Source organism: Martes martes (assembly GCF_963455335.1).
Source record: "Martes martes genome assembly, chromosome: 15".
In the NCBI taxonomy this organism is placed as follows: domain Eukaryota; kingdom Metazoa; phylum Chordata; class Mammalia; order Carnivora; family Mustelidae; genus Martes; species Martes martes.
In genome coordinates this window covers 65,101,057-65,129,031 of record NC_137903.1, presented here as the reverse complement: position 1 = coordinate 65,129,031, position 27,975 = coordinate 65,101,057, and the positions used below count along the sequence as shown (strand labels likewise).

At 44.5% G+C, this 27,975-nt stretch overlaps 1 protein-coding gene across 3 annotated transcripts in view; it reads left to right on the top strand.

The window, feature by feature from the left end:
• Window positions 1-27,975, top strand: part of DNM3 (dynamin 3) — a gene marked incomplete at its 3' end in the record, with an annotated part of 535,603 nt that overhangs the window by 474,245 nt on the left and 33,383 nt on the right. For all 3 annotated transcript variants that reach the window (XM_080824220.1, XM_080824222.1, XM_080824221.1), the window contains one exon: window positions 25,102-25,266. In XM_080824220.1, the coding sequence (XP_080680346.1) occupies window positions 25,102-25,266 (165 nt within the window). The remainder of the gene's footprint in view (window positions 1-25,101; window positions 25,267-27,975) is intronic.

Sequence of the window (27,975 nt, the reverse complement as noted above, 5' to 3'; positions counted from 1 at the left end):
TTAACTGGTCAAGCAGAATGAAAACTGGGACGTTAAGTTAAAGTGGTCCAGGTGGGAAGCAGTTTGGGGCGCCTGTAGAGACATAAATATTCCTTGAAGGTACACACCCCCACATCAGACCTAATAGGATTCATAGAAATAAAACCCAGCTGGACATAAATACACAATCCAATATTAAAAGTACTCAAAAAGAGAGAGAGAAACCATCATGAGGGCGTCAAGAGATTAACAGTAGGAAAGAATTTGGACTATGTTTATTTTTTTTTTAAGATTTTATTTATTTATCTGAGAGAGAGAATGACAGCACAAGCGGGGGGGCGGGGAGTGTAGTGGAAGACGGAGAAGCAGACGATGCGGGGCTCCATGCCAGAACCCTGGGACCATGACCTGAGCCAAAGGCAAACGCTTAACCGACTGAGCCACCCAGGCGCCCTGGACTATGTTTAAAATGCTTAAAGAAATAATAGCAACTCATAAACTTGAGAAAGGAACAGCTTTTTAAAAACACAATGCATATGTTTTAAAGAACCAAATAGAGCTTTTAGAAATGAAAATGCTTATTGAAGTTAAAACTTTATGAGTAGGGGCACCTGCGTGGCTCAGTCTAAGCATCTGCCTTTGGCTCAGGTCATGATCTCAGGGTCCTGAGATCGAGCCCCGCATCGGGCTCCCTGCTCGTCGGGAAGCCTGCTTCTCCCTCTCCCACTCTCCTTGCTTGTGTTGCCTCTCTTGCTGTGTCTCTCTCTGTCAGATAAATAAATAAAATCTTTAAAATAATAAAACTTTATGAGTAGACTAAACAGCTGAAGAGACTAAGCGACATGGGTCATATACTGCTTGCGTGCTGATAAACACTTAATAACTCTCTCTCCAGGAGAGTAGAAGAGAGCCCCTGTCCGTGTCCTGTTCGCCAGCTTCCGTGCTGCACCTACTCCTATCACGGCCAATTTTAAACTACCAGTGTGAGGACAGTGAGTGCCGAGTTGGGAAGAGATGCTCTCGGTTGGTTCCTGGATGCTGGTGCACCCCAGTTCCTACAAGGACTGATGGCATAACTGTATCAGTTGCCCAGAATGCAGCACAGAGAGAGAGACAGGAAATGCATTAGACGGTGAAAGATAGCGTGAAGAAGTCTAACCAATGTTTAATCATCATTCTAGAAGCGATCAGGAGAATGACTGAAATATTTCCAAAATTGATGTAAGTCATGGATTCTAAGCTCTAGGAAAACTGCAGATAACATGCAGATACACATTGTAATGAAATTTCAAAACACCAAAGACAAGCAGACAATCTTAAAAGCATCCAGAGAAAAAAGATCAACTTCCAAGGAACAAGAATTAAGGCTTCTTAAGAGCAACAATGGAAACCAGAAATGGACTAGTTTCCAGAGTACAAAGAGAGGAGTTGTTAACCTAGAACTGTATAAATTAAAGCATTATTTTATAGTGAGGGCATAATAAAGACATTTTGAACAACCAAACAGTATTTATCACCAATGGATGCACACAGAAAGAACTTCTTAAAGAGGAATTTTAGGAGGAAGGAAAATGATCCATGAGGATTACGGACAAAGAAATGGATGAACATTTAAGTAAATCGAACCCAACGCGAAAACAACCACAATAAGAATGTCTAGTAATTAAAAGCCATGTGACAGTGAGTTTTATTTTCCCACAAAAACTTAACAGTTTATTTTGCATTTAATTGTATTACCACTTAGAAGCTCTAATCATCTTTTGTTCACTTGTGACTTATAAAACAGATAAAAAATGTTAAAGTATTTTGGCAAAAGGTTCCCTTGTTTTAGCCTAAATTACACTGTGTTAAGCATAACAAAAATTGGGGTGGGTTTTTAGTTTATAATGAAAGATCCATAAATATCTCTAAGAAGAAAACACACTCCTCTGTGTATGTCCTTTCCTCTCACTCCTCCACTCCATCGCTGAACGTCTGAAACGAGATGTGTGCCTTTTCCACCCATTAAGCTAGACTGTGACACCAGCTCGGTCCTACAATTGAACTCAGTTCTGACACTGTCTACCAGCAGATGGTCAGACCCCACAGATAAAGGGTTCCGTTCCATAGGAGTGCCCCACTCCCCTACCCAGCTGTGGATGCCAGTCCGAAATCCAGGCTGTCAGCTAAGCTTCCAACCAGCCTGGCAGATAGAAGTCCCTACAACCCATCTTCTGGTTTGGTAATTTGTTAGAGTGGTTCACATAACTCAGAGAACAGTTTATTTTCTAGACTACTGGTTTATTATAAAAGGACTTACTTCTGGAACAGCCTGATGGAAGACACGCATAGGGCAAGGTATGTGGGAAAGGGCACAGGGTTGCTGTGCCCTCTCTGGGCATACAGCTTTCCCAGTACCTCCCTGTCTTCACCAAGCTGAAAGCCCTCCGAACCCTCCCCTTGTGTTTTTATGGAGGTTTCATTACAGAGACGTGATTGATTAAATCATTGCCCATTGTCTACTGGCAATTGAACTCAATCTCCAGCCCCTCTCTCTCCCCCAGAGGATGGGGCTGAAAGTTCCAACCCTCTCATCAGTCACGTGGTTGGTTCTACTGGCAACCAGCCCCCATCCTTAGGTGCTTTCCAAAGTCCCCCCATTAATATAAACTCAGGTGTGATGGGGAGGGGCTATTGTCAATAACAAAAGACACTTTTTTGTCTAACTCTTAGAAAATTCCAAGGTTTTCAGGAGCTCTGCCGAGAACAGGACCAAAGCGAAATGTATATTCCTTAGTATAAATCTTAATTTCGCGATACTTCAGATTTCAAAAAAATTCATATCTTATTGATCTTGAGAGTTCAATTATGCGAGTTCCATGTCATTTGCCAGGGATTTCCAAATTAGGGTGAACTGAGAAAGACATCTTGCCGTTTATGATTGTGAAAAAGTTGACCCCCAAAACAATGAAGTTCAGAGCCTGTGTTTCTCCCTATGCACATGCTGGTGACTTTTGACCACTAGGAGAGTTACGCACTCACTCCAACTAACAAGAAGAGGTGCAGTTATTATATGCTGCGTTCCGGTTAACGGAACTAGGCCTCCTTGGAGAAATTAGGACTGGAGTGGAGAAAGTACAAAATGAGTACGGAACACCTTATGGTTCCAGAAAGTAAAGAAGTACTCAAAAAAGTGATGGGGACATGTTTAAGGATATGGGAGATGGGTTTGAGGGAGACTCCCAGGGATTAAATCTGAGACCAATTCAGCAACAAAATTATGATAGTAGTGGATTATAAGCCATAGAATCAAGAAGCTATACTTCCATAAATAATTGAATAAGTAAATGAAGAAGAGAAAGCTATTCCTTACGATATAAATCCAAGTGATACTTTCAGAAGAGAAGAGAGAAAACCACCCTTTGCAGAACACCATAGGAGTGAGCGTTTCTCTCAAGACTCATCAAGGGATGCTAAAATTAGTTGCTGAAAGTATGATGAGAAACATCATATTTACATAACCTCAAAATAGCATCCAAAAAATACTTCTTAATCCCGAAAGGGAAAAGAAATAGAAACTTTACAGTGGGGAAACCCGGTGGTCACCATCTTAACCAAGTGATCAAGTTAACATCACTAGCACTGGGACAGACTGATCTCATACATGTCTTGGTATAATGCACCGAAGACACCTCGTTTATGTGGCTTTTAAAAAAAAAATGCATAACCTAGGGTTGCCTGGGTCGGTTGAGTGTCTGGCTCTTGATTTCGGCTCAGGTCATGATCTCAGGGTCATGAGACTGAGCCCCATTTTGGGCTCTCATCTCAGCACGGGGTCTGCTTGGGATTCTCTCTCTCCCTTGCCCACTCGCCCTCCAACCCCTGCTCGTGCTTCTCTCTAACTAAATAAATGAAGTCTTTTTAAAAGCGCATAACCTAAATTCAGTTAGCAAACGTCAGATAAACTCAAATTGAGAGACACTGTAAAGTAACCGGCCAGGAGTCTTCAAAATTTCCTGACTGACCATGATTGTGTGGTTTTAGAAGATGTTAACAGTTGAGGAATCTGGGTCAAGAGCATACAGGAATTCTTTGTATGAATTTTGCAACCTTTTTATAAAACTCAAACTATTTCAAGATGAAATTGTTTTAAAAAAATCAAAGACAGAGTTATGATCGTTTCCCTGGGCCTCTCCATCCTCTCTCGTCTCAGAAAGGCCTCCTCTGGCCAGAGGCATCAGTGGATGGTTTGAGAAGAGGGCCACGTGCGAGGCTCCCAAGGAAGGAAACAGTTTGGGTCTGAAGCACGAGGTCCCTACCGAGTTGAATGAGTGTAGCAGAGGCTGTTAACATGCCTTCTCACTCTCCCTGCCACCCCCCAAGCCCGTCCCCCACTCTGCAGACTGCTTTTAATCCTATTGGGAGGATATACAGGGGGAAAGAAAGAAAAATAATGAATGGCTGTGTTCTTTGGCACATGAAGAACAGTTTCCCTTTCGGGGTTTCAAGAATAAAAAATGAGAGGCTTTAAATCTTGCTAACTTGTGCAAGAATGTGTGTGTGTGTGTGTGTGTGTGTAGGTAAAAAAAAATGTAAACTACCGCTGGAAAGATTAATGCTGATTTTCAAAATCCACTAAAGCAGAGGAAAACATTATTCCAGGATAAGGTGCATTGGAGACCGGCGGGGAAAAGGACAGCGTGGGCTCTGGTTTAGCGTGGGGCGGACTAGGAAATACCCTTTTCATAGCCAGCCCGAAAGAGATGAGCTATTGTTGCCACAACGTGTTTATCAAACGTCTGGGCGAGTGTGAGAGAGTTCTGTGTTTTTATTTTAGCCCGATCTCTGCGACGCTCCCTCCCCACCAAAGGGAAACAGCCACAGGGACAGCAACCGAACCCCACTGAGTGTTGGCAGGAAGCCCGGGCCGACCGGCCTGGCTTTTTCAAAGGAATCTCTCGGTTTGATGCCTCGCGTCTCAGCCGGGAGCTCCAGACCGCTTTTCTTAAGACCGAAGGAAGCGAAAAAACAAGGTGGTCCTTGGTAATTCCTTCTGCTTAGAAAAGCAAAAAACCCCAAACAAACAAAAAAACAGGTGGGCAGAACGTCCGTCCGGGGTCCCGTTGACTCCCTCCCGCTGCACCCGGCTGGGGCCGGGCCGGGAGGAGCGGAGAAGCCGCAGACAAGGGTCGGGGGTGAATTCCGCCCGCGCCCGCGGCTCGGGAGCCCCTCTGCGGGGTGTGTGTCCCCTAAACCGGCTCCTTCCGCTCCGTCCCATCCCGCCAGGTCGCCTGTCGGTGACTCAGAGTCCGGGGCGTCCCTGAACTTACATGAAACAGAAGCTACGTGTCCGGACGCCCCGACCCGCCGCGACACAGCATCCGCAGGGGGTGCGGGCGCCCCGGGGGGTGGGAGGAGGGGCGGGCATGGGGGGGGGGAGGAGGGGCGGGCGCCGCTGTGCCGGGCAGGAGGCCGCGTGGACCCGCCCGCTCCGGGCCCAGGCCTTCCTCGAGGTTCTCGTGCCGCGCCTCGGCGGGCGAGCCGTGGCCGTCCCCGTCCCCGACCTCGGTCCCCCGCGCCTCGGTGTCCGCGCTGTAGGACACAGACGCGTGGGCCGCGCACCCTACGTCTCCGAGCGGCCTTTGGGCCCCGTTTCTGTAATTCGGGGCTGGGAGGTTCCGCCCGAGGAGGGCTTGTAAACTTGCTGAATTTAAACCCGAGTGGGGGTGGGGGTGGGGCGGGTGCTGCTCCCGGGGCTCCGCGCCGCCCGCTCGCCGCGTCCGCCCCCCGCGGGCCCGGCCAGACCCGCGGCCGCGTGGCCGGGAGGCGTTTGCAAGGGTTTCCCCGCGGCCGTGTGAGCCGGAACCGAGCGCGCGTTAGGACCAGGGAGGACGGTTTCCAGTCTTTCATGGAAATATTTCTAGACGATTTCTGTGGCTCTTTCCTTGAGCTCATTTATTTGCTTCTGCTTCAGAACAGAGCGTTTTAATGAGCAGTTTTACGAGGCTGACCTGCCTTCTGCGAGCGCCGCAGGACTGGGTTCCTGCGACACGTGACCTTTGCCCCATTTTCCATTAAAACACAGAACTTTCCTTTCATCAGCTTCGTACTGAGACCTTGGAGGGGAAAAAATGCAACAGATACTTGGGTCTACTCTCCGGCCCACTGAAATTAATAGGTTTCTGAAATAGCTGTTGTTTCCTTACGGCTCCAAAAACTATAATCCATATAAATATTTTAACCGCCGATTCGAGTATTCTCTAAGGTGCTTGTTTCCTCCTCTGCTTATACCTTTACCTAGTCTGTTACTCTCTGCCTCCCAGTAAGTAACCCACTGGGCTGTCTTTAAAACCCATCGAGGCAGGTACAAGGCCGAGATGAGCCCCAGATCGTTCTGGAAATAGAACTTTTTATTTTAAAAAAAAATGCCTAGTTTTCTCCGACGTACGTATCCCTGCCCGCGCCAGGAAGCTCCTTATTCACCGCGGAGCTGAACCGCCATGTGATGCCTTTTGATTCCTTGTCTTTGTGTTTTAATTCGAGTGTAGAACAACTGTTTCCTATTTGATACGTAATCGTCTAGGTATTTTTGTGTAGAGTAACTTTCTTTTCTCCAACCTGAAAAATCCCAATTTGTTTAATTTTGCTTTCAGGTCTGCGTCCAGTGATTTAACAGTGTTACTGATATCTGCTAAGCGTTCCACCTCTCCCTTTCATTTGAGCAGTGGCGCCCCAGACAGGATGCAGAGCCCCTGGAAGGTTTCTAACCAGCTCTGAGAACAATGGAGCCATTGTGGGGTAGCACTCTGGGCTCCCTCTTGGTCGTGCATTCCAGCCCTGTTTGTCTTTTAAACTATACTACGGACTTAAGGTTAGTCTGCGGTTCCTTCTAACACCTCGCTCTTTCTCTGCCCTGTTTGCTTCAGCCAATCTGTCCTCATCTTCTAATCCTGTTTACTTTTTCTCTTTAGGACAAGGAGGGCACTCTTTAAGACGGAGTGAAGTAAGTTTAGGGAAAATGAAAGGAAATCTACTTCACATAACAGGTTATAAACTTAGTCCCAAAAGGTAGGGGCTGGCAGGAAATGTAAATGAATTCAAAAAAACCTCTTAGCCAAATTTATGAATGAGAGCCATAAATGGCTACTAAGGAAACCAGGGCTATGCCTGATTTTTACTGTTGGAGTCATAGAGTTACCCCAAGGCCACTCCCACACGAGGTCTCTAGCAGTCGGTTGAAATGGCTGACCTTGGGCCTGGCCAACATGAGATTTCCCGAGCACCCTGTGTCCTCAGCGCTTGTGCCTTCTCTGTCCCACTGGGTCGCAGAAAGACCCTCCTGGTCTGTTCTGGGATAGGCAACTTTCTTTTTGAAATAACTTCTTCTTCTTTTTTTTTTGTAAATTTCCCTTTACCGTTCAACCATCTGCCTGCCACAGTGCCAGTTATGACTGTCAGTTAGGGAGCAATGACGTCTGTCCCGTGGAAACTAGCTGAGATCACATTTGGATCCTAAAACATAGATACTTTCTTTTATGTAAAGTCAGACCCTACTGTTTCCTGGGAATTTTCAGACCTAAGACCATAAATAGCATTTTGGCTTCATCCCGTATCCTGTCCTCAGGAGAACCTTAGTCCCCTCGCCCCTTCTGCCCTTTCCAATCTGTGTCTCCTTCCTGCTCACCCAGGGACACTTTTAAAATACAGATGCCCCGCCCAGATCTCTTACACCACAGCCTCTCTGTGGGTGGGGCCCAGGCATCTGTATCCTTCCAGATCATCCCAGGCTCTCCTTGGCAGCCGGACCGAGAGCCTGGCCGCATAGGTTGTGTTGGTATGTGCCCTCAGCCGGAGCGCCCTGGGCATCATCTCAGTGTCTCCGAGGCACGGTTCTGCCCCTCCCCCAGCCTCCCCTGCTGAGTGTTTCCTGCTGATGATGGTGACACTGCACAGGTCAACACCACCCAGTGCTTCTGCTGTCTGCCTTCTCTCTCCTTCCAACTGCGAACTCCTAGTAAAAGAACATTTGCTGCAAAAATCTGCCCCTTGCGAATTTCTGATACAACACGCGAAAGGGTCTTCGCTTCCTCCTCCTCACCTCTTTGTTGACGGACATGTCACCTGACCCAAATACAGTGGCCCCTCATGTCGGTCCCTCGCTTTCCTTCCAGGCAAGCGTGTCCCCCCTTTCTCTGGGAGAATGTGGAGGCCGACTAGATGAAGCCGCCGGGACCCTCATCTTCATTCTTCCCTGTTCCCCGCTTAGCCTTCCCTGAACTGTTCAAGAGGAAGGATTCCGCCTTCTTTGGTAAACACGGTGGAAGAGCTCCTGAAATGGGTTCCAGTACAGCGGGAAGGGCCTAGTAGGAAGCAACTAATAATAATCCAGGGGAAAAATGTAGATCTTGAAGAAGAAAAAAACATTTAAATAAGCTCTGAATATGTAGGAAGGAGAGATCACTTCTAATTAATTTCACCAGGGAAGAGGATACCACAGGGGCCTGACATATGGGCCAGGCCTTGGATAATGGAAGGACTGTAGCAGTCAGATTTTAGGCAGAAGGGCAGTCATATCCGAGGGGGCAGCATGGCCGAGAGCACCAGGTTGTGATGTGCATGTTTTGATCTAGAAATAGTGAATGGCTACGTATTGCTGGGATGTGGCGTAGAAGGTAATTCTCTAAATACTTCTCCTTTGCCAGTACACGGAGTCTCTTTTGTTTTTGATATCCTCTAAAATCTCACGCACGCAACTGCCTTCCCTGGTGTCTTTGGCCTTTTGTCGACTGGCTCCTTTTTTAGCTTCATATATACATGTGTCCTCCCTGCCCTATAAGAAACATTCTGTGACCCCGATATCCTGACACATACCATGCCATTTCTACCCCAGACAATAATTAGTCTCCCTGCTTCTAGTCTTACCCTTCTTAAATAAACTTAGCCTGAAAACAGCTGCCGTAGTAAAACATCACTGGATTGTATCCTTTAAAACATGCTGGTCACCATGCCCTCCCCAGTATTTCCCCCAACATATCAAGCTAACTTCCGCCTCTGTTCCTTCGGTTCCCCTGGCCTGCACGCTTCTTGAGGTCTGCACAGCCCAGTACAATCAAGCCAGGTCTCACCTGCTTTTTCTCTGTGGCTCCTGAAAGCTCTAGAAGTCACTCCGCCCTTGGGAAGCTGATTACAGTTAAAGGCTTTATCATAGTACAGAGGACTTGCTATGTGCTGTGATTGTGACTCGTTGGTTCGTGTCACTCTGCTCCTCCCAGATAGACGGTAAACTTCTTTTTTTTTTTTTTTAAGATTTTATTTATTTATTTGACAGAGATCACAAGCAGGCAGAGAGGTAGGCAGAGGTGGGGGAAGCAGGCTCCCTGCAGAGCAGAGAGCCCGATGCGGGGCTTGATCCCAGGACCCTGGGATCATGACATGAGCCGAAGGCAGAGGCTTTAACCCACTGACCCACCCAGGTGCCCCAGATGGTAAAGTTCTTAAGAGCACAGATTGTGTTGGGTTCCTCCCTCTCACCTCCCAGGTCACCAAGTACGTTTCTCACCCTGTATTATATGTTTAATAAAGAGCATGAACTAATTGTAATAATTCCTGTTCCTCGGTACGCTGGTTTAGGCCAACATAAAGACTCTACAAAGAGGACAGCAGGATGTCATGTTTGCACTGTATGTGAGGGGCTCATTTTCTACTCTACAATATTAATATCTAGTCTGCATATCAATTTTGATGTAGTTGCCTCTTCTGAACTCAAAAAGAGTCAGTTACAAAGTCAAAATTGAGCCTAGAGATTAAAGTCCAAATAATCGGGAATACGGGGGTAGAAGAGCCCATTAATGATATCCAGGTGGGTTAAACTGGGGAATGGAATGGAATCTACAGGACAAATGACCACAACAACAGATTTCAAGGAAAAGAGAGAGAGAGAGAGAGAGAGAATGAGATGGAGGAGAAATCTTTAGACTAAAATAACCCTAAGAGCTTTATCTGCCAATCTTAGCACATGGACTTATTTGGATTCCAATTCAAACACGTATCCTTAAAGACATTTTTTAGACACAGTTGGGGAAGTGTACTGTGAACACAGAATACAGTTGGCCCTTGAACAATGTGGGGCCAGGGGAGCCCCGTGCCCTGTGCGGGATAACTTTTGACTCCCCCAAAACTGAACTACTAGTAACCTGATGGTCAGAAGCCTTACCAGTAATATAAACTATTAGCACATACTTTGTATGTTCTATGTGTTCTAGACTTTATTCTTCCAATAAAGTAAGCTAGAGAAAAGAAAATGTTATTTAGAAACCTTAAAGAAGAGAAAATACATTTACAGTATTCCTCTGTATTTATTGGAAAAAATGTGCATAAACGGACCCACATGGTTCAAACCGGTGTTGTTCAAGGGTCAACTATATTTGTAATGTTAAGAAATTATTATTAATATTTTTATTAATAATTATTAGTATTGTGGCTATGTTTTTCAAGGGTCCTTTTCTTTTAGGAATACATACTAAAATATTTACAGGTAAAATCACATGGTGCTGGAGTTTGCCTCAGTGTTGTTGGGGAACATAGATGGGACAAGGATAAGTACATGGCCAGTTGTTGAGGCTGAGCATTGAGCACCTGGAGGTTCATTTCTGTTATTCTCCTTACTCTCTCTCCACTTTTACGTATATTTAAATTTTCCCAAATGAAAGGACTTAAAAAGTAGTTACTGATGTTAAATGATTCTTGTTAAATATTTTGTGTGTGATAGTGGTATCATGGGTATGGTTTTTGAAAAGGAGTCCTTATCTTTTAGAAATACCAATTGGCATATTAATGTGTGAAATGATAAAAAATTAATTGCACAAATTATTGTGGTTTAAAAAAATATATATAGTAAAGTGAAAACACAAAATGTTTACATTGGCTCTGAAAAAATTTCTTATCCTGGGACACATCCCTAAACCCCAAAATTCGAGAAACAGTAATACTTTAGGTTATGTAAGGCCTGCCCTGTGATTTACCTGTTTTTTACCAAAAGATACACCCAGATTAAGAGGTAATGGGAGTTGCACAGCCTCCGGAAGGGCAAAAATAACCAAACACTGGTTGTGAGTTGTCTTCATCCTTTAAGATACAGGATCTGTGACGAGAGTCGTGGCTTTAAAAACTCTTTGGTTTTATTCCAGGTACCATGAGCCATCAGTGGATATGCTTTGAGACGTGCTTACACAGTCCTAGATTTTTAAAAACCCTCAGGCTTTCCCCGATACCAGTTTAATTCATAAATTCATCCTCAGCCCTCTGACCAACTTTTCAATGAAACATGGATTATTAGCACATTTATCTGATGTGGGGAGGAAGGAGAATCTTGTGTCTGTGATGAAGGTATTCATGAGCACCAGAGTGATCATTAGGCTAATACTGGATCCCGGCTGAGGGTCTGGAAAAGTTAGAAAAATCATGCGTGGATGAGGAAGGATTGAGTGTGCTACTAATAGCTTCATCATTTCAAGGGGATTCCTGTCAAGCATATGGCTCTCTCTTCTTGTCATCCTAAAGCCATGAACACTCACGGAACTTCATCCTCCTACTGACAGTGTCTCAATAAAAGTTAAAATTAACTGTACAACCTGTTAACTTAATGAAATCACTTTATGCTCTCTGAAAGTCTCATTTGATGCTATAACCCAAGGAGATAAAACTTTGAACACTTAACTAGGAAATGTAGGATTTATCAAGTGGCCATCCTGAGAATATGAACCTAATGTAAACATTTTTATCAGAATGAATCAGCAGTATTGTTTTAGCAGTGGAACTGGCACTTAAGAATAAGATTGTTAATAAGCAATCCTTCATAAAGTTTTTTTTTAAAGCATGTATTTTTTTAGAACTTAAAAAAGCGCTTATATGAAAGATATAATACCATGGACCTAATTTGTACTTACACAGCCCAGTACAGTATCCACTAGCTATGCGTTGTTCCTGAGCCTTTGAAACGTGGCTGGTGCAAATTGAGACATGCTGTAAGCATAAATGCACACTGGAGTCCGGTACTTGGTACAAAAACAGAAAAGAATGCAACTATCTCGTTAGTGATTTTTATATTAATTACATGTTGCGTTTGTTTGCTAGAGCTGTGGGTCCCGCAAAGTGACTTAAACCACAGAAATTTATTTTCTCACAATTCCGGAAGCCAGAAACCTGAGATCAAAGTGTCAGCAGGATTGGTTTCATGGGAGGCCTCTCTCCTGGGTTTGTGGACGGCCGCCGCCTTCCTGTGTCATCGCATGGCCTTCCCTCTCTGTGTGCTGGCGTCCGAATCTCTCATGAGGACGCCAGTCACAGTAGCTTACAGCCTACCTGAATGGTCTCATTGTAATTTAGTTACCTCTTAAAAGATCCTGTTTCCTCATACAGTCCCACTCTGAGGTACTAGGAGTTCGGACTTCAGCACATTTGGGATGGATTCAACTCAGCCTATAAACACATCAGGATGATAGCATTTCTTTGAGTGATAGTATTTTGGATATGTCTGCTTAAATGAAACATTATTAAAGGGCACTTCCCTGGCTTTATTTGGCATGGCTACAGAAATGTGGCTTATGTTTTATTTCTACTGGATGGTGCTGTATTTGATTTCTTCAGAATGTTGGAACTCTGGAGCATCACCTGTCCGAGGAGTGAGAAAAAGTTCTGATTTTTAAAAACTTGTCACTTTCCATTGAATTTCACTTTTAGTACCCAGTTCTACGGAGGTGTGGTGAGTGAGCAAACGCAGTGGGAAGGGTGTATTAAGAGCGGGAAACGTACTCGAGGCAAGCTGGGTCGGGATCCTGATTCAGTCTGACTATCCGTGATTTTCAGGCCTATCCCTTCCCCTCCCTGTGCTTCCATTCCCTCCTCCTAAAGAGGAAAACCGGGCATGGCTGACATTTACTGAGTGTTTATTACGGGCCAGGCACTCTTCTGAATGTCTACACCAGCCGTTTACTTAATCCGCACAACAACCCTTGAAAGGTAATAATTATAATAGGTGCCGTTGTTGCTCTGTTAGACAGAAAACTGAAGTATCAGAGATCAATTAACCCCCCCAAGTTCCCAGGGCTGGTAAGTAGTGGAACCAAGTGGTCTCACTCTGCCTCATCCTTTATTCCCCATGTGCTTCTGTCCCCCAAGACTGTCGGAGGACGAACTGAGATACTGTATGTGAATGCATTCAAACATTGTTGACATTCATTGTTTTGTCTTTTCCTAGAAATATTCCAGATAAAGCTACTGTTTTTCTCTTTTGACTGGCGGATCCGCCTGTCTTTCCCGGCCTGGTGATTTTAGAGCTAAAGGAAGGGACCGTGTCCGTGTTTTTGACCCATGATCGAACCCCACAGTCTTTGGAAGGATTCTTAGGAAGTCGCCAGTTCTAGCTCACTCTCTTGCTCCTTGGAGCTCTAGTTTTTCCCAGCATGCCCAGAAGATTTTGCTGGAGTTCTTGTAGTAACTGGTGCTCCCCAGCTAGGTCATATTTCTGAATGGCTCTCAGGGCTTATATGAAGCTGGGACGCACTCCCTTTTCTTCCGGTCATTGAATGTTAGAGCTGGCAGGGCCTCCGGACGTTGAGCCGGTGCCTCTCGGGCTCAGGCAGGCAGTGAAGGACCTGATGCTGTTAGTACCGGAAGCCCACGGTTTGTCATTGGTGAGACGGTAGCCCCGTTCCTTTCTCTGTCTCAGAAAACACTCTCAAAGGCTTTGCAAGGAACCTTTTGAATTTTTTAACCAAGCTCGTATTTATGAATTTTGTAAACCCATTTAAGTCATTTATATCAATTATCTCAAGTAATACAAACAGTTAACTTCTGTCGAGCTCTCGCTCTGTCAGGCGCTGTGCTTGTGCGCCTCGTCAGTGATGCTGTATTTCGCCTCGACACCCACCCGCGCCTATAACGTGTCAGATGTCGACCTCGCCCCCTTACGGTGCAGAGATTAAGGCCTAGAGAGGCTGACGGACTTCTTCGCTTTAATTTCACTGAAGTCACAAAAAGAATTAGTGACAGAAACAAGACATGAATATAGTTCATCTGATTCCGTAGTTCATACTCTTTGTTACTGTTCTAAATCATTGCTCAAACCAGAGTGGTTTGGGAGCGTGGGGTAATCTAGAGTCAGGTAGAATTTTTTTTAATTATATTTGAAGAATGTTACAAATGTGTGTTTAGTCCAAGTATTTTCCATATAGTTTCTTTGATTTGGGGGTTCTCCTACAGACCTAGTGGAGTGTGTTACTTACAGGAGTATGGAAGATATCATGAAGTGAGACACGGGTTCTGTTGAAATGGTAGGAATTGCCATCCAGAATTATTTCACTGATTTATTTTAATGCCTTTTAAATTTTAATCACACATACCATCTTGGTATTGCATAAAATATGCTTCCTTAAGCCATGTGCATTTCAGTCTTGGGCCCTCTAAAAATTTGTATCTTGCCGTTTCCGTTTTTTGCGTATTCCCAGGTATTTTATAAATGACTCTGGAATGTTGCTAGAAGTTGTATTGAATTGGATGGATAATGTTGTCACATTTCTTTTTCGGTGCCTTTGGCCACCAATGTAGAATGAAACTTGGTGATGATAATTTCAAAGAGGTTTTACTCTTTAATTCAGAAATCATTATACCTATTTTAATTTGAAAGTATTTATATGAATTGAGTAGACATAAGCAATTGGCAGGGGGGATATTATAGTACTCACTAATAATAACATTTCTAAGAATTTTGAAGCCATGGTTAGGAAAAAAGAAATTGGGGGGAAATGGTGAATGCAAGCAGTAATGTGTTTTCTTAGCAATATTTACATATCCAATCTAAAGTTACCTTGTTATTCTATAAAGGAACATCTTGTTCTGGTCATAAAAAGCATTATTTGAAATTGTAATTTCATCAGTGTTTATTAGTGGTTATAGTCTGATTTCTGCTCCTAAACTACTTTAAAAACGGTCTAGGGAAAGAAAGTTTTAAGAAACCACCTCAGCTTTTTCTCTTATACCTCAAGCCGTCTTTACCAATCTTATTAACACAGCCCTCAGTGCAATCTCTTGTATATAAATTTTAAAATACTACAGACTTTCTCCTAATAATTGCCCCCATCAAATTTACCTTAGAGTAGTTTTATTTTTTATTATAAATGCTGCCTGCCATCCGTTGCTGATTTTAAAGCAATCTTGCCTTTGTTAGTTTTTGCCGCTCTGTGAGGAGTAGGCAGAACTTGAAGCAAACGTCACGATCAAGGTGAAGCAAAGAAAGTTTTGTTTTCTGTGTATTATTTCTGCCGTATTGTGAATCAGGCAATACACGCAATTTCAGGAAAGGGATAGAGAGAAGTAACAAAACAATAAACTACAGACAAAATGGCTATTACTTCCAGCATATAGATCTCTGTGAAATCAATTGATTTTTTGATATCAGAATTTTTAGCATCTCCAGTATATTGTATTCTTATCATCTTCATGAATTTCTATTTTCTGCACACTGGAGGTTTGCCTACCTTGAGACAAAGCCCTCTGCATTTTAGTTTCTCTCTTAATTGGGAATGAGTGTTTACAGAGATGGAAGTTCTATTTGGGGCAGCTTTGGAAGTACCTTTCCAGTCTGGGGCACGTGCATGCATGCTCTCTGTCTGGTGGCCCGGACAGACATGGTCCATTGTTACCTCCAGAAATGTTCTCTCTTTGAAGACTGGGAACAAGGGATTTATGACAGCTCAACTCGGCAGATTGGTTCTGATTTTACTTTAATCTCTCCTATTAACAGAAACGGACTAAATTTTCTAATTTTCTAGAAATTTTCTGGAACAGTTTATAGATTCTTTATCTGGATCATCTGGTAAGGCCATTGGGCCTTGGAATGCCTGACAGAGGGGTTCGCGCTAATTCACATGTGGGGATGGCTGAAAAAGTTATCTTGAGGCCTTTGGGGAATTCTCCAGTTGACTCCAGATGACACGACTTTATCAAGGACAGTGATCAGGGGAGCCTAAAGAAATGTAAAACCCTTGACTCTAATGACTTCTTTAAAAGCTTGGTCGTTTTGTTTCTCTACTCCTGCAACAAGTCACGATTCTACCCACAGTTTTACCCTCGTGTGTTTTTAATCCATGGCATTTTTTTCTTATTGACTAAGATTTTTTTGCATGTAAAGCAAGGGGTATCGTATTTGCACTGTACTTTGAAGGATTATATATCTCAAGAAGCTTTCAGTTGGGCTGGGGAAGGGACGTGTGTGCACCTGAGATACAGGATGGAGGCTGAGAGGTCTAGGCTGGATGTTCCGATGAAGGGAGGAGAGGGAGGGGAGGGAGAGGAGGGGCTGTACTTCGGAGGCAGCCCTCAGAGACACCCCGGAAGTGCTAAACCACGAAGGCGGGCAGGTGGACTTGGAAGGAAGAGCTTTAGGTTGAGAGAACATCCCGAGTCAGTGATTTATTCATCCCAGCTCTTCAGGACAGGGGCAAGAGAACTTCAAGTCAAGCCAACCCAACTTCTAAGCAGTTTACTAGCTGGTGTAACTGCACAAGCAGAGACAGGGCTGTCGCAGCCAGATCCACACCCTCGCACGATGTCTGGAGACATCTGCCTGTCGCCATCTCTCAACTGTGCCCTCTCTCTGTTGGCGCCACTGGCGGGCAGGTTTGACTCCTCTCCACTCTGAGGCACACCTGCCTTCGGGCTTACTTCTTAGAAAGCTGTCATTCCTAGATGGAAGGAAGCTTCTCCTTGTTAAGAGTTCTGACAAACGTGCCGTGATTGGCTTTGCGCGGTCACGTGCCATCTCTGCCATCATGGGGGTTAGACCGGGTGGGCGGAGAGAGTGGCTCCACCCGACCTCTGCAGCCCGTCAGCTCTCCAGCCCACACGGCTGAACTCTCCAACTTGATCTTTAGTCCGTCCACAACGGAGGCAGAGCAAGACTTTGTGCTAGATTGGTGAGACTAGAGATGGATGATGTTTGACTCTCTCTCTCTCCTTTAGAGAATGCTGTGAAGTGAGGGTAAACCAGTAGAGCAGGACCAGCGTTACTCCCCATCACAGCCCTTCCTGATTCTCGCTTCTCTGAACTCTTGAAGCACGTGTGAGCTCCACTAAGCAACGTAACATTGAATCACATACTGTTTTATGATCTATAGTGAGACTGTTATTGCGTTAGGGTGTATGAACGGATTGTTAGTTGGTCTAACAATCAATATCCTTTTGATTGTTAGAGAAACAATCAATAGGATATGCGTGTGTGCGCATACATGCGTGTCAAGATAGATAGATCCACAGATAGATAAATGATTTTGTATATGGAATTGGTTCACATAATTATTGAGGCTGGCAAGTCCTGAATGTGAAGGGTGGCGTGGCAGCTGCAGTCCCAGGAGAACCAGTGTTCAGGTTCAAGTCCGAAAGCAGTCTTCTGGAGAATGAGAAAGAGCCATGTTGCAGATGGAGTCTGAAGGCAGAAGGGAGGAGAATTCCCTTTCGCTGGATAGGGCCAGTCTTTCTGTCCTATTCAGTCCTTCAGCTGATTGGATAAGGCCCACCTACATTATGGAGAACAATCTGCTTTACTCAGAGTCTACCAGTTTCAGTATGAATCTCATTCAAAAATACACTTACAGAAATACTGAGAATAAGGTTTATACCACATATCTGGGTACCAACTCAACTTGACACACAAAATTAACCATCACAAATTGTTTTTATGTTTACCCTATTGTATTTGATCCTATTTTCTGGATATTTTTCTTTGGAAATACTGTTTCCTGCTTTACTAATCCAAAGAAATGATGTGGATTTTTTTTTTCAATAAAAAGGAAATTTGTGTCAGTTGATTCTAATTCTAGTTCTCCTTAGAAATAGGGTTTTCTGGGACGCCTGGGTGGCTCAGTGGGTTAAGCCGCTGCCTTCGGCTCAGGTCATGATCCCGGGGTCCTGGGATCGAGTCCCGCATCGGGTTCTCCGCTCCACAGGGAGCCTGCTTCCTCCTCTCTCTCTCTGCCTGCCTCTCTGCCTACTTGTGACCTCTGTCTGTCAGATAAATAAATAAAAAATATTAAAAAAAAAAAAAAAAGAAATAGGGTTTTCTTTTTAACAAAGTTAAATTTTAAACAGATATTTTTGCCAAGAGTCAATACTTGAGAAATAGTTTTGACCCTTTTAAAATGACTAATGGTATCTGAAACCAAAAAAGGTGGTGAGGCCAGTGGTTATTTTTAAAGAAACTGTTAAATCTGTTCTGCTAAGATCATTTACTGTTTAGACAAAAGGTGGTTGTGCTGTGGTAAGCAAACTGAGTATATAAAGATAAAAATTTTCCAAAAATATTCACAAGTTTAGAGAAAATTCTCAAGATTGTTTAAGTAGCAGTAGTCAATAATGTGTTTAAAATATATAAATATTTCATATTCATAAACTTACCTGTTAATATAAAGCAATATAGGACTTTAGATGGATTATAGATTAAAAACTAGATTGGAATTACTATGACTTTGGGGCACCTGGGTGGCTCAGTCGGTTGAGCATCTGCCTTCGGCTCAGGTCATGATCCCAGGGTCCTGGGATCAAGCCCTGAGTCAGGCTCCCTGCTCCATGGGGACCCCGCTTCTCCCTCTCATTATCTCTGTCACTATCTCTCTGTCTCTCTATATTTATTTATATTTATAAATAAATATAATCTTTTTTTAAAGGAATTATAACTTCTGGGAGGACCTCGGGGCAGGTTCTCAGACTTCTCTAAGAATCCTCATATCCACATTTGTCTCTACAGTTGCGGATAAAAGCTATTGTTTCAAGGCATCTTTTTTTTTTTTTTTAAAGATTTTATCTATTTACTTGACAGACAGGGATCACAAGTAGGCAGAGAGGCAGGCAGAGAGAGAGGGAAGCAGGCTCCCCGCTGAGCAGAGAGCCCGACGTGGGGCTCGATCCCAGGATTCCGAGATCATGACCTGAGCGGAAGGCAGTGGCCTAACCCACTGAGCCACCCAGGCGCCCCTCAAGGCATCTTAAATGCAAACGCAGGGACGTGTCAGTTATAGGAGGGAAATGCTTCTCCTTACCCCTCCAGATCCTCCTTATTCATCGCTGTCGTCATTCAAATTGCTTATCAGAGACGTAGGCCTTCCTTGGCGCCACTCAGAAAGAGACTGTTAGAAGTTCTCAGGCTGAGAGTTTGGAAAAAAAGAGCCACCCATTGACATGGGTTTGTTGTTTTTAGTCAAGTACGTATCTTTCCAATCCTATGTGTTTTTTTTAGTGGCTGTTTAATTTCACATTAATCACATAGTTTTATAACGTTTATCACGATGCCTTGTAGAGCCGGACGGAGAGCAAGAGCTGTAGGGCGAAGGACAGACAGTAGCAGGGAGAGGAGAAGAGGGAAGGAAGGACAGTGATGACAGTGACAGACGCAGAGTCGGGTCCCGCCTGCTCTGTCCTGTGAACCGCCGCTCCCAGGATCGGGTGAGATTTAGTGTCTCGTCCTGTCCCCGGGATGTTCCTGGCAGACTGGAGGTGTAGGTCAGTGCCAGCACTGGACTACCGTCGCAGCGCCGACCTGCAGACATCCGTAGACAGTCACCAGCGCCTTTCCGTCGCTGGCGTCCGTGTGGATGCAGATGGCTGCTGGGCCCGCCCGGACCAGGAGCTGTGCGGGCAGAGCTCAGTCGAACCAGCCGAGCCGTCACTCCCATTTGCCATCCAGCTCCCCTGCCTGCACCTCAGTCTCTTAGGTCCCGCCTGAAACAGACACCTAATCCCTTGGGAGATGGCCTGGGCGTTTGTCTTCAAAGAGTCCCCGCATTTCTGAAGCTCCTGGCTACGCATCGGGCATGGACTGAGACCTAAGGACAGAACGGTGAGCGCGTGCCCAGTGTCTGAAATGTCACCCAACCCGTGAGCTCTGCCTCTCCAGTGGCCGTCCCTAAGGGCTGCCCTCGAAGCCCACGGGCTGGAGCTCGGCCTCGAACCTGCGGACCCTTCTCACCTGCGCGCTCCCTGCCGGAGGGGAGGCTCACCGGCGAGCCCCGTCTTTCGACTTCCTTCATAGCCCTCACGGCTCAGCTGAGACACTGAACCGGTATTTTTGTTCAGATAATTAATGACATGCCTGTCACAAGGCAGCAGACTACAATCTCAACTCCTCTCAAAGGCTTTCTGGAGCACGTGTTTTCCATAGCTTTTGAGTTTGGTTTTTGGGGTTTTTACAGGTTTCGTTGCCTGACTCTGTAAATTAGCCTCGAACTTGCCTCCGCAAATTAGAAGACGTACGTGACTGAAAATGGGGAAAGGTTTCGGTGAGACATTCTTCATAATACGGGGCTGGAAAATGCAAAGCTGCGTTAGCGGGGTGACACTATTTTTCGTAATGATGACCTGATTCACTAAGAAAAAGTTAAGTGATATTTTTCTACTGTTTGTTTAAGGTAGTGGAGAAATTGCATGACAATAATAAGATGCTTAGAAAGGGGCAAGCATTGCTTATCTGGAAAAATCGCTGTGTAGATCTGTAGATTATGGTGCGATGCTCTCCTCTGGTGCGAGGAGACGCAGCAACCCCCCCCCCCCCCACACACACTGCCCCATTAACTAGGAGGTTTATGCACGTGTTTTTGCCGGGACACTTTGCATTTCTGTCATTCCACTTTTAAAGAGTTGCAGTCACCTTAAGAAAATAACCTTATAGAGGTGGTTTCAGTGATCCTCCAAGAAACCTATGACATAATTGAATAAGAAATTTAAGGAAAGAAAAGAGGTGAAAACAAAACACATGAAAAATAGACATCCCCCATCCAACCCACCTCTTGTAATGGTTGCTCTCAGGTACGGGGAGAATTATTTCTGGTGCGACTCTTGTGTCCTCTCACCTGTCAAAGTATTAAGTCTCTAGAAGAAAGCTTTTAAATTAAAATGTAAAACAGACCGTTTCTTGAGTACCGTGCAAATAGCTTCACAAGAAAGAAAATGACAATATTGTTTATAAACAAGTTACAGTGCTGAGTTGTTATTTTTCATTGTTTAAGTTGCATTAGATCTCACAAAAGCTGTTTAGAACCAAATTGGCAATCGGAAGGCCGGTCCATTGTATTTTTCAGAAGAAAAGCTGGTTTTCACAATATTATTCACATTTTGTAAACAGCATCAATGAACCTGCACATAAAAGGTTAAATGTTTGCAGACCGTTCTTTTTTGCCTCAAAGATCAGAGACAAATTACTATTTTTATTTTACATTCCCTTGATGAGGATAATGATAAACAGCTGTCACTTCGGTACTTTGGCTGCAGAGAATCCCGCTGCCATCCTATAATTTAAACAAAGAAGAAATACACAGTCATACACAGTGTACAAGCGGGGACGAGCACGACAGAGACTTTGGTTACAACTGGGTCAGAGAAAAGGGAACATTTGCTCTCTGACATTACTCAGTTAAGAGAAAATGTCCATCTCTGCACATTTCTCCCATTTATCTTAGATATATTAGAAAGGGCAAGTACTCCTTTCTTTCTTTCTAAAATCAGAGAAGTAACTCAACTTGCATTCTGAATTCTGTGACTCCCTGTCCCATCCATGGTATTATCTGAGTAATTAAAGTTTACATGTGACCACATATTATTTCCAAAAGCTAAAGAGAACTTTGAATTGTTTCATGGGTTATTCTGGAATACTTCTTGGGGGGTGCGTGTGTGCGTGTGTGTGCGTGCGCGTGCGTGCGTGTGTTGAGAATCCGTTCAGTGTTCTCCATTCACTCAACACTTTCCTTATTATTTGCATCTGGTTTTAAAAAGTGAAAGTGAACGTCTTTTGTGTGTTTTGATAGGCAAAAAGTAGAGTAAGGCTAAATGCTAAAAGTAGTGTGAAGTGGGAAAATTCAGTGTTTCTATGTAAACACGCAGACGATGATATAATTTCTTGGTGTTTTATATTTCTGGAGGTTCTTTTAAAAATACTATTTACTCTGCTTCTCTGTTTCGGTCATTTTTTTTTTTTTAACAAGTAGCAATATTTCCATGACCTCTCTTTCCTGGAAACTCTTTTACATTTATTATTTTATCTGTGAAATTGACTTGACGTATTATGGATGTTTCAGTGTCTCATAATACTTCTTGATTTTTTTATACTTACGGAAGAAAAAGAAATTTGTGAAAGTCATATGCCTCTTATACTCCCTGAACCAATTTCAGCTCTCAGAGGCTCAGCATGCTCTTCTGAGGGTGGGTGGCCAGTAACGAGGTTGTGGTGTGGACCCTCCCAGCAAAGTGCTTCGCACAGTACCCAGAACACGGCAAGTGCTCAAGTGTTCCTGGGACAGGCGGGATGTTGATGCTGAAATGTCATCCCCCTCGACTGTTAAACACCTTAGCAAAAGCTCAGTATATTTCAGACAAGACAGGCAAACTGAATTGTATTTTATCCATTGCGGAGGTGTATGTCGCTTGGCATAAAAGCTGTTTTCCTCCCAAAGCCATCGGTCATCTTTTCTCATTTATATACATAATTTCATAATCATTGTATCATTCTCAGTGTTATCAAGCAGTCATGGGTCCTAACTCATCACCCTGGGGTTTCTCTGGTCTCCAGTGTGTCTGGCATGTAGGCAGGCACCAGAGCCACTTCCTGGATTTGGGTAAACCCCTTGTGCAGTTGTTAACTCCTTCTCCCGTGCATGGAGCTCTGTGCCGGGTGCTGAGAAGGGAGAGATAAACAAGACGCGGAATCTAACAGGAGAAGAGCATAAAATGAGGCTGGTGTTAAATCATAGAAGTGCACGTGAGACACAGAGGAAGTGCCGAGGAGGGCGTGAGGGGTCTAGAGGCCAGCAGGAGCTTTGTCCAGAGGGGACGAGGAAGCAAGGCTCTGAAAGATGAAAGACCTTCACGGTGGGAGGGGGGGGTCCAGGCAAAGGCGACTAGCTTGCAGAAGACATGGAGGTGTTTAAAAAAATACCCTTGCCACTTTTATATTGCTTGCATTGAAAATGTTTCATGCTCAATTTTTTATCTTAAATTTTCATAGTGTGTGTTGAGAGGCAGCTAACTCTTACTCCATGAATGTTCAGAAAGGAAAGAAAGCAGCTGACGTTTATTGAGGCCCCTGGCCAGGTCACCTCCAATGTGTTATCTCCTTTAGCTTCTGCAGGTTTCCTGGGGACGCGTATCCCCATTTTAAAGGTAGGGAAGCTGAGTTTAAATTACATCAAGTGACTGAAATGCGGCCACTCCGCCAATACACAACAGAGCCTGAACGTGAACCTGAAATTTTCACTTTCAAATGCATTACCCTGAAAATGACTTTGCAGGTACCCCTGACTTACACCGTGGGCTCAGAGTGGAGCGCACCTGCGGTGGTCCCCATGCCCCAGCGGGAAGTTGGGAAACACGATTGTTTCGTCACTGCTGTGGCTTTACCTTCCCTCTACGCGCCACTCTATGGCCTCGGTGTTTTACCCATTTGTCCTAGATCCCACTGTGCTTGTGTATCACCGATTAATAATAAAAATAAAGAACGACAGAAGACTCGATTGAGTTCCCTCTCTCTCAGTGACCAAAGACCATTTCAAACCACTGTCATTTTTGAAACTCCCTCTACCTTGCGGGAGAAGCAGTAGGAGGCCTCCGAAATGGCCTCGAAGCTCTCACTCGGAAGCCTGCGGTCATACTCGCAGGGCTGGAGAAAGGAGTGTTCTATTTTAGAGTGAGTACATTATTATAATATTTTTTAAAGGTCTTATTTATTGATTTGACAGAGAAAGAGACAGTGAAAGCAGGAACACAAGCAAGAGGTGTGGGAGAGGGAGAAGCAGGCTTCCCACCGAGCAGAAGCCTGATGTGGGGCTCGATTCCAGGACCCCAGGGTCACGACCTAAGCCGAAGGCAGATGCTTAATGACTGACAGGCCCCCCTATTTTAATATTTTTAAAAATGATTGGATATTCCTGAGCAAGAGAAGCCTATGTAAATGATTAGGACCTATTTCTCTCTTTGTTATCGTTGACTTTGGAGGCCTACAAATACGCCTTTCACACATGCGTATTGATTCAAAGGAAAAGTTTGCCATTTATAGATCTGTTTAAACACAGGGCTTTGCCTAAAACTGATAGAATGATTGAAAACCTGGCAGATCAAAGTATGTACATTTCCAAGGAAAAGTACTTCATGTCTACAATGGAAGCAATAAATTATCCCCCCCCCTTTTTTTTGCATTTGTAATTAAATCTTTCCAAATGTTAGAAAGTAGCCAGACCACTAACAATATTTGTATCATGTTCTGGGGCTTAGATGGTTCAACCTGACTTGAAATGGAGACCATTTGTTCTAAATTGATTTCAATGCCAAGCCAATAGGTCAGCCCTTAATGACGAAGATGCCATTCCAGCCCAGCCTCTGGTGGATAAGCCAAAATTAATTAACTCAAGTCCCAAAGTATAGAAAACAGATGCTTCTCTCATGTTGCACAAATAAATTCTTTGTGTATAGATGTGTTCTGTTTTATTCAAAGAATAACAAGTTGGAAATTAAAATTGTAAGTTTTCCACAATGGAGCCAGCCTTTAGTAGTGATGACAGAAGCATGAATTTACAGAACAAATTCCAGCAAGTGCATGGAAAGATGAATTATTCCCTCTATCTCTTATTTTGGCTCCAGGCCAGGCCTAGGAGATTTAGTTTTAAAACCTGGGCGCATCCAAATGCTGATCCATTCCAGAACAGACCTAGGGGTTCCAGAACAACAACAAGGTTATTTCTAATCTGTAGAATCCCAGAGGTTTACATCTGCATCATTCGCTTGATTCAGTTCGTTCGCCAGTTTGCAAATGGCTGAGGATTACATTGTTCTCTAGAAGTACGTTGTTAGGTGCACGGTTTATCTGGCTAGTCATCTCAGCATTCACTCAGAGGGGGTGCTTTTCCTGGGGTGTGGATCGCTAAAAGTAGAGGAATAACTGCGTGGTTCTGATCTCTTTTCAGAATTAATGGGTATGTTGAAGATAAAGTTGTTCACCATCTAGTAATAGAACTCCCAGGTAGAGTGATCAGGAGGTGATCATCTGATAACACACGATATTTTGTTCTTTGGAAGGAACGTGAAATAACCCGTGTGTTCTTTCCTTTCCATTAGACTGAAAATGACGAGAATGGCCAAGCAGAGAACTTTTCCATGGACCCACAGTTGGAGAGACAAGTGGAGACCATCCGCAACCTCGTGGACTCCTACATGTCCATCATCAACAAATGCATCCGAGATCTGATTCCAAAAACAATAATGCACCTTATGATCAATAATGTAAGTGAGGATCAGCGGTCTCACTTTAACTTCCGACCCATCTCAGTGCGGAAAGTGCTCATACTCCCATCAGTTTCTTTGTGGTCTCGTCTGGGTGGCTGAAATACCCACGGCCCAGGTTCCTCATTTTCTATTACTAGTGGTCAGTGACTGACCAGGGAAAGAGAATTTTGGAAACCCAACATGGGGCTTACAGGCACAGAACTGTGGGGTTCCCTGTCGCCTGTCTGCTCTGGGGGGTTCCCTGTCACCTTTGCTCCCAGGGAAGCGGAGCAGAAATGCTGAGCTGTGGTCACGGTGCGAGTTCATTGCAAAGCCGGCAATAAAGTCAGATGCGTGGCTCCTAGACTTTGAGATTCAAAGCCAAAAATATTTATTCTTTTCTACAGACAAACACATAGAAAATATGTTGATTTGATTATTTTCACCTTCTAAAAGCCATGGAATGCTATTTTAGCCTGCGAAATGGCTTTTCGCCCTCTGCCCTTGGATCCAGAGTCAGGCCACTCCTCCTTTCTGCGGCTGGGGTGTGATGCCGCACATCTTCAAGCCCCAGTTAGACGAGCCCGCAGTTGATCGGGAGCATGTGGAATCCCTCCCTCTTCGTGGTTCCTTTACAGTAGTCAGGACAGGATTCTTAAGTTACGCGATCTGGTTCGGGTCTTTTGGTGGCTACTGTATTAAAGTGCAAATAATATCAAGTTATTTGAGAAACTTGCTTTTAGATAAGAGGCCATAATGCGGTGTTTTATAACCAGCTCTTCTGACTCTTGAAAAGGAGACAGCAATATTTTCGGTCTAGCTGTCATCTCGGGACGCCTTTTTATTTACGTCAGTGATACATTATGAGCACTTGCTTGTAGCACACACAGATGAGCAGACAAACGTACTGGACACGCCGGAATCCGGGGGAGACCTCTGCTCTTGTCTGGTTCTGCTCTAGAGTCTGTTGACCTCAGGACAAACCCGTTCACTTCTTTGCCTCCATTTCCTCCATAAGTAAAATACGAATCACGGAAAAGGTACCTGGCGTAGGGATTTATTTCAGAAGGTGGTGTATACGGGAATTCTAGGAAGAATAAACGGGTAAGAAACCAATGTGGCTGCCTACCTGTTTCAGAACTGGAAAGAACCTTGACTCATAGTTCAAGATTTCTTTCAAAACTGTGTTTGTAAACTTGACATTGTATTTGCGGTTCATGGTGTGTTCATTCCTTGAAGAAAGGTTTCCGTGAAGAAACCCTTGAAGGAAACCGTTCTTGAACCTCTAAGCACCCGTGGTTTTTAATCCTATTCTCTTGCACATTTTTGCATAATCAGACAAGGTTGTTGGGATGCTTTGAGGTATCAGCGGTAAGGAAGCAATATACTGGAAGTTTGGAAGCCACGAATTCTGTTCTTCAGCTCAGTCCACGGCCTGCTGTGTGACCGGAAGCAAATTATCTGGCCCCTCTGAGTGGAAGTCAGTCATGTTCTTATGATCAGAACACTGCGCCGACTGGCTGAATTGTCAGAGCGTGGAATAAATGTGGCTCTGTGCCTTTTTGCAAAATACAGAGGACTAAACAAATAGTCTGTGTATTTTTAAAATTACCCTCCTAATTTTGCTTAAATGGGTTCCGGTTGTTTTGCTGTGGTATATCCAGGCACTTCCTTATTTAGACATTTTCCTGATTAAGCATCATTTATCTTCTCGCTGTTTTATCGCAAGTCGTTCGTGCGGCCACCCGTTCAACACGGCGCTGCTCTGCACCACAGTAAATCATCCGCCCAAAACAGCACTTACTGTCTATCGTGTGAGGAGTCGCCTGACACTAATTAGTTAAAAGGAAAGAGAAGAAAAAGCCCCTCTTACAAATCCATCGTACTTTCACCTTCTCAAGAGACCCGCCCGCACACATGCCAGAGAGACATGGGGGTAACGGCCTCTCCCTCGCCGGTGTGCGCGTCGCGTGAAGGAAGTGGCTGAGCCCCCACCTCTCCGTGGCCGTGGGGCTCTGCAAGCTGTCTTGCAGGAGAAGAATGAGAAAGAAGACCTCGACGCCAGGACTCACAGGAATGGGGAAAACAGAACCATCACGTAATGCTGGATTCTCGCAGAATGATGGTTATCGTTGTTTTGAAATTAAACTTTTTGTATCTGTCAGAAAATAGTCCCACGTATCTCAGATGAGCACTTTCCCTGGAGTATCATTTTGTCTGCTTTTTTTTACGAGACATGTAAACGTAAAGATGCGACAATGACATGCACGTAGAAGCATGACCTGCTCCTCTAAAGGCCGTATGCTCAGGGCACCTTATTGGACAGAACGTCTGAGCCCCTCGTGTCTGCTCCACAAAGGCCCCGTGGAGCACGAGGACCCGCCACGCCGGAACCCCCAGCCCCGTGTCTTGCAAACGTGTCGATGGCGTGTTCGACGTTAAGATCTTCAAGGTGGAGAATTCATCGCAGAATCATGAACGGAGCAAGCGCGGCCTCCTCGCTCTGAATCCCAGCCCTGTAACCTGCTGCTCCTGCGGACAGCTCTGGGTGGACACTGGTGTCCGGCACCACCGAGCGCCTGGCACGGGGTCCTCGGTCGGTGGACAAGTCACCGTCAAAGGCCGCCCCGTGGCCTTTCCTCTTGGAAATGGGCCTGGCTGCCCCGCCTTCTGAAAAAGAGTATGTTTCAGCCAACTTTGGTAAAGTTCAGAATTTGGGGGGCAGTT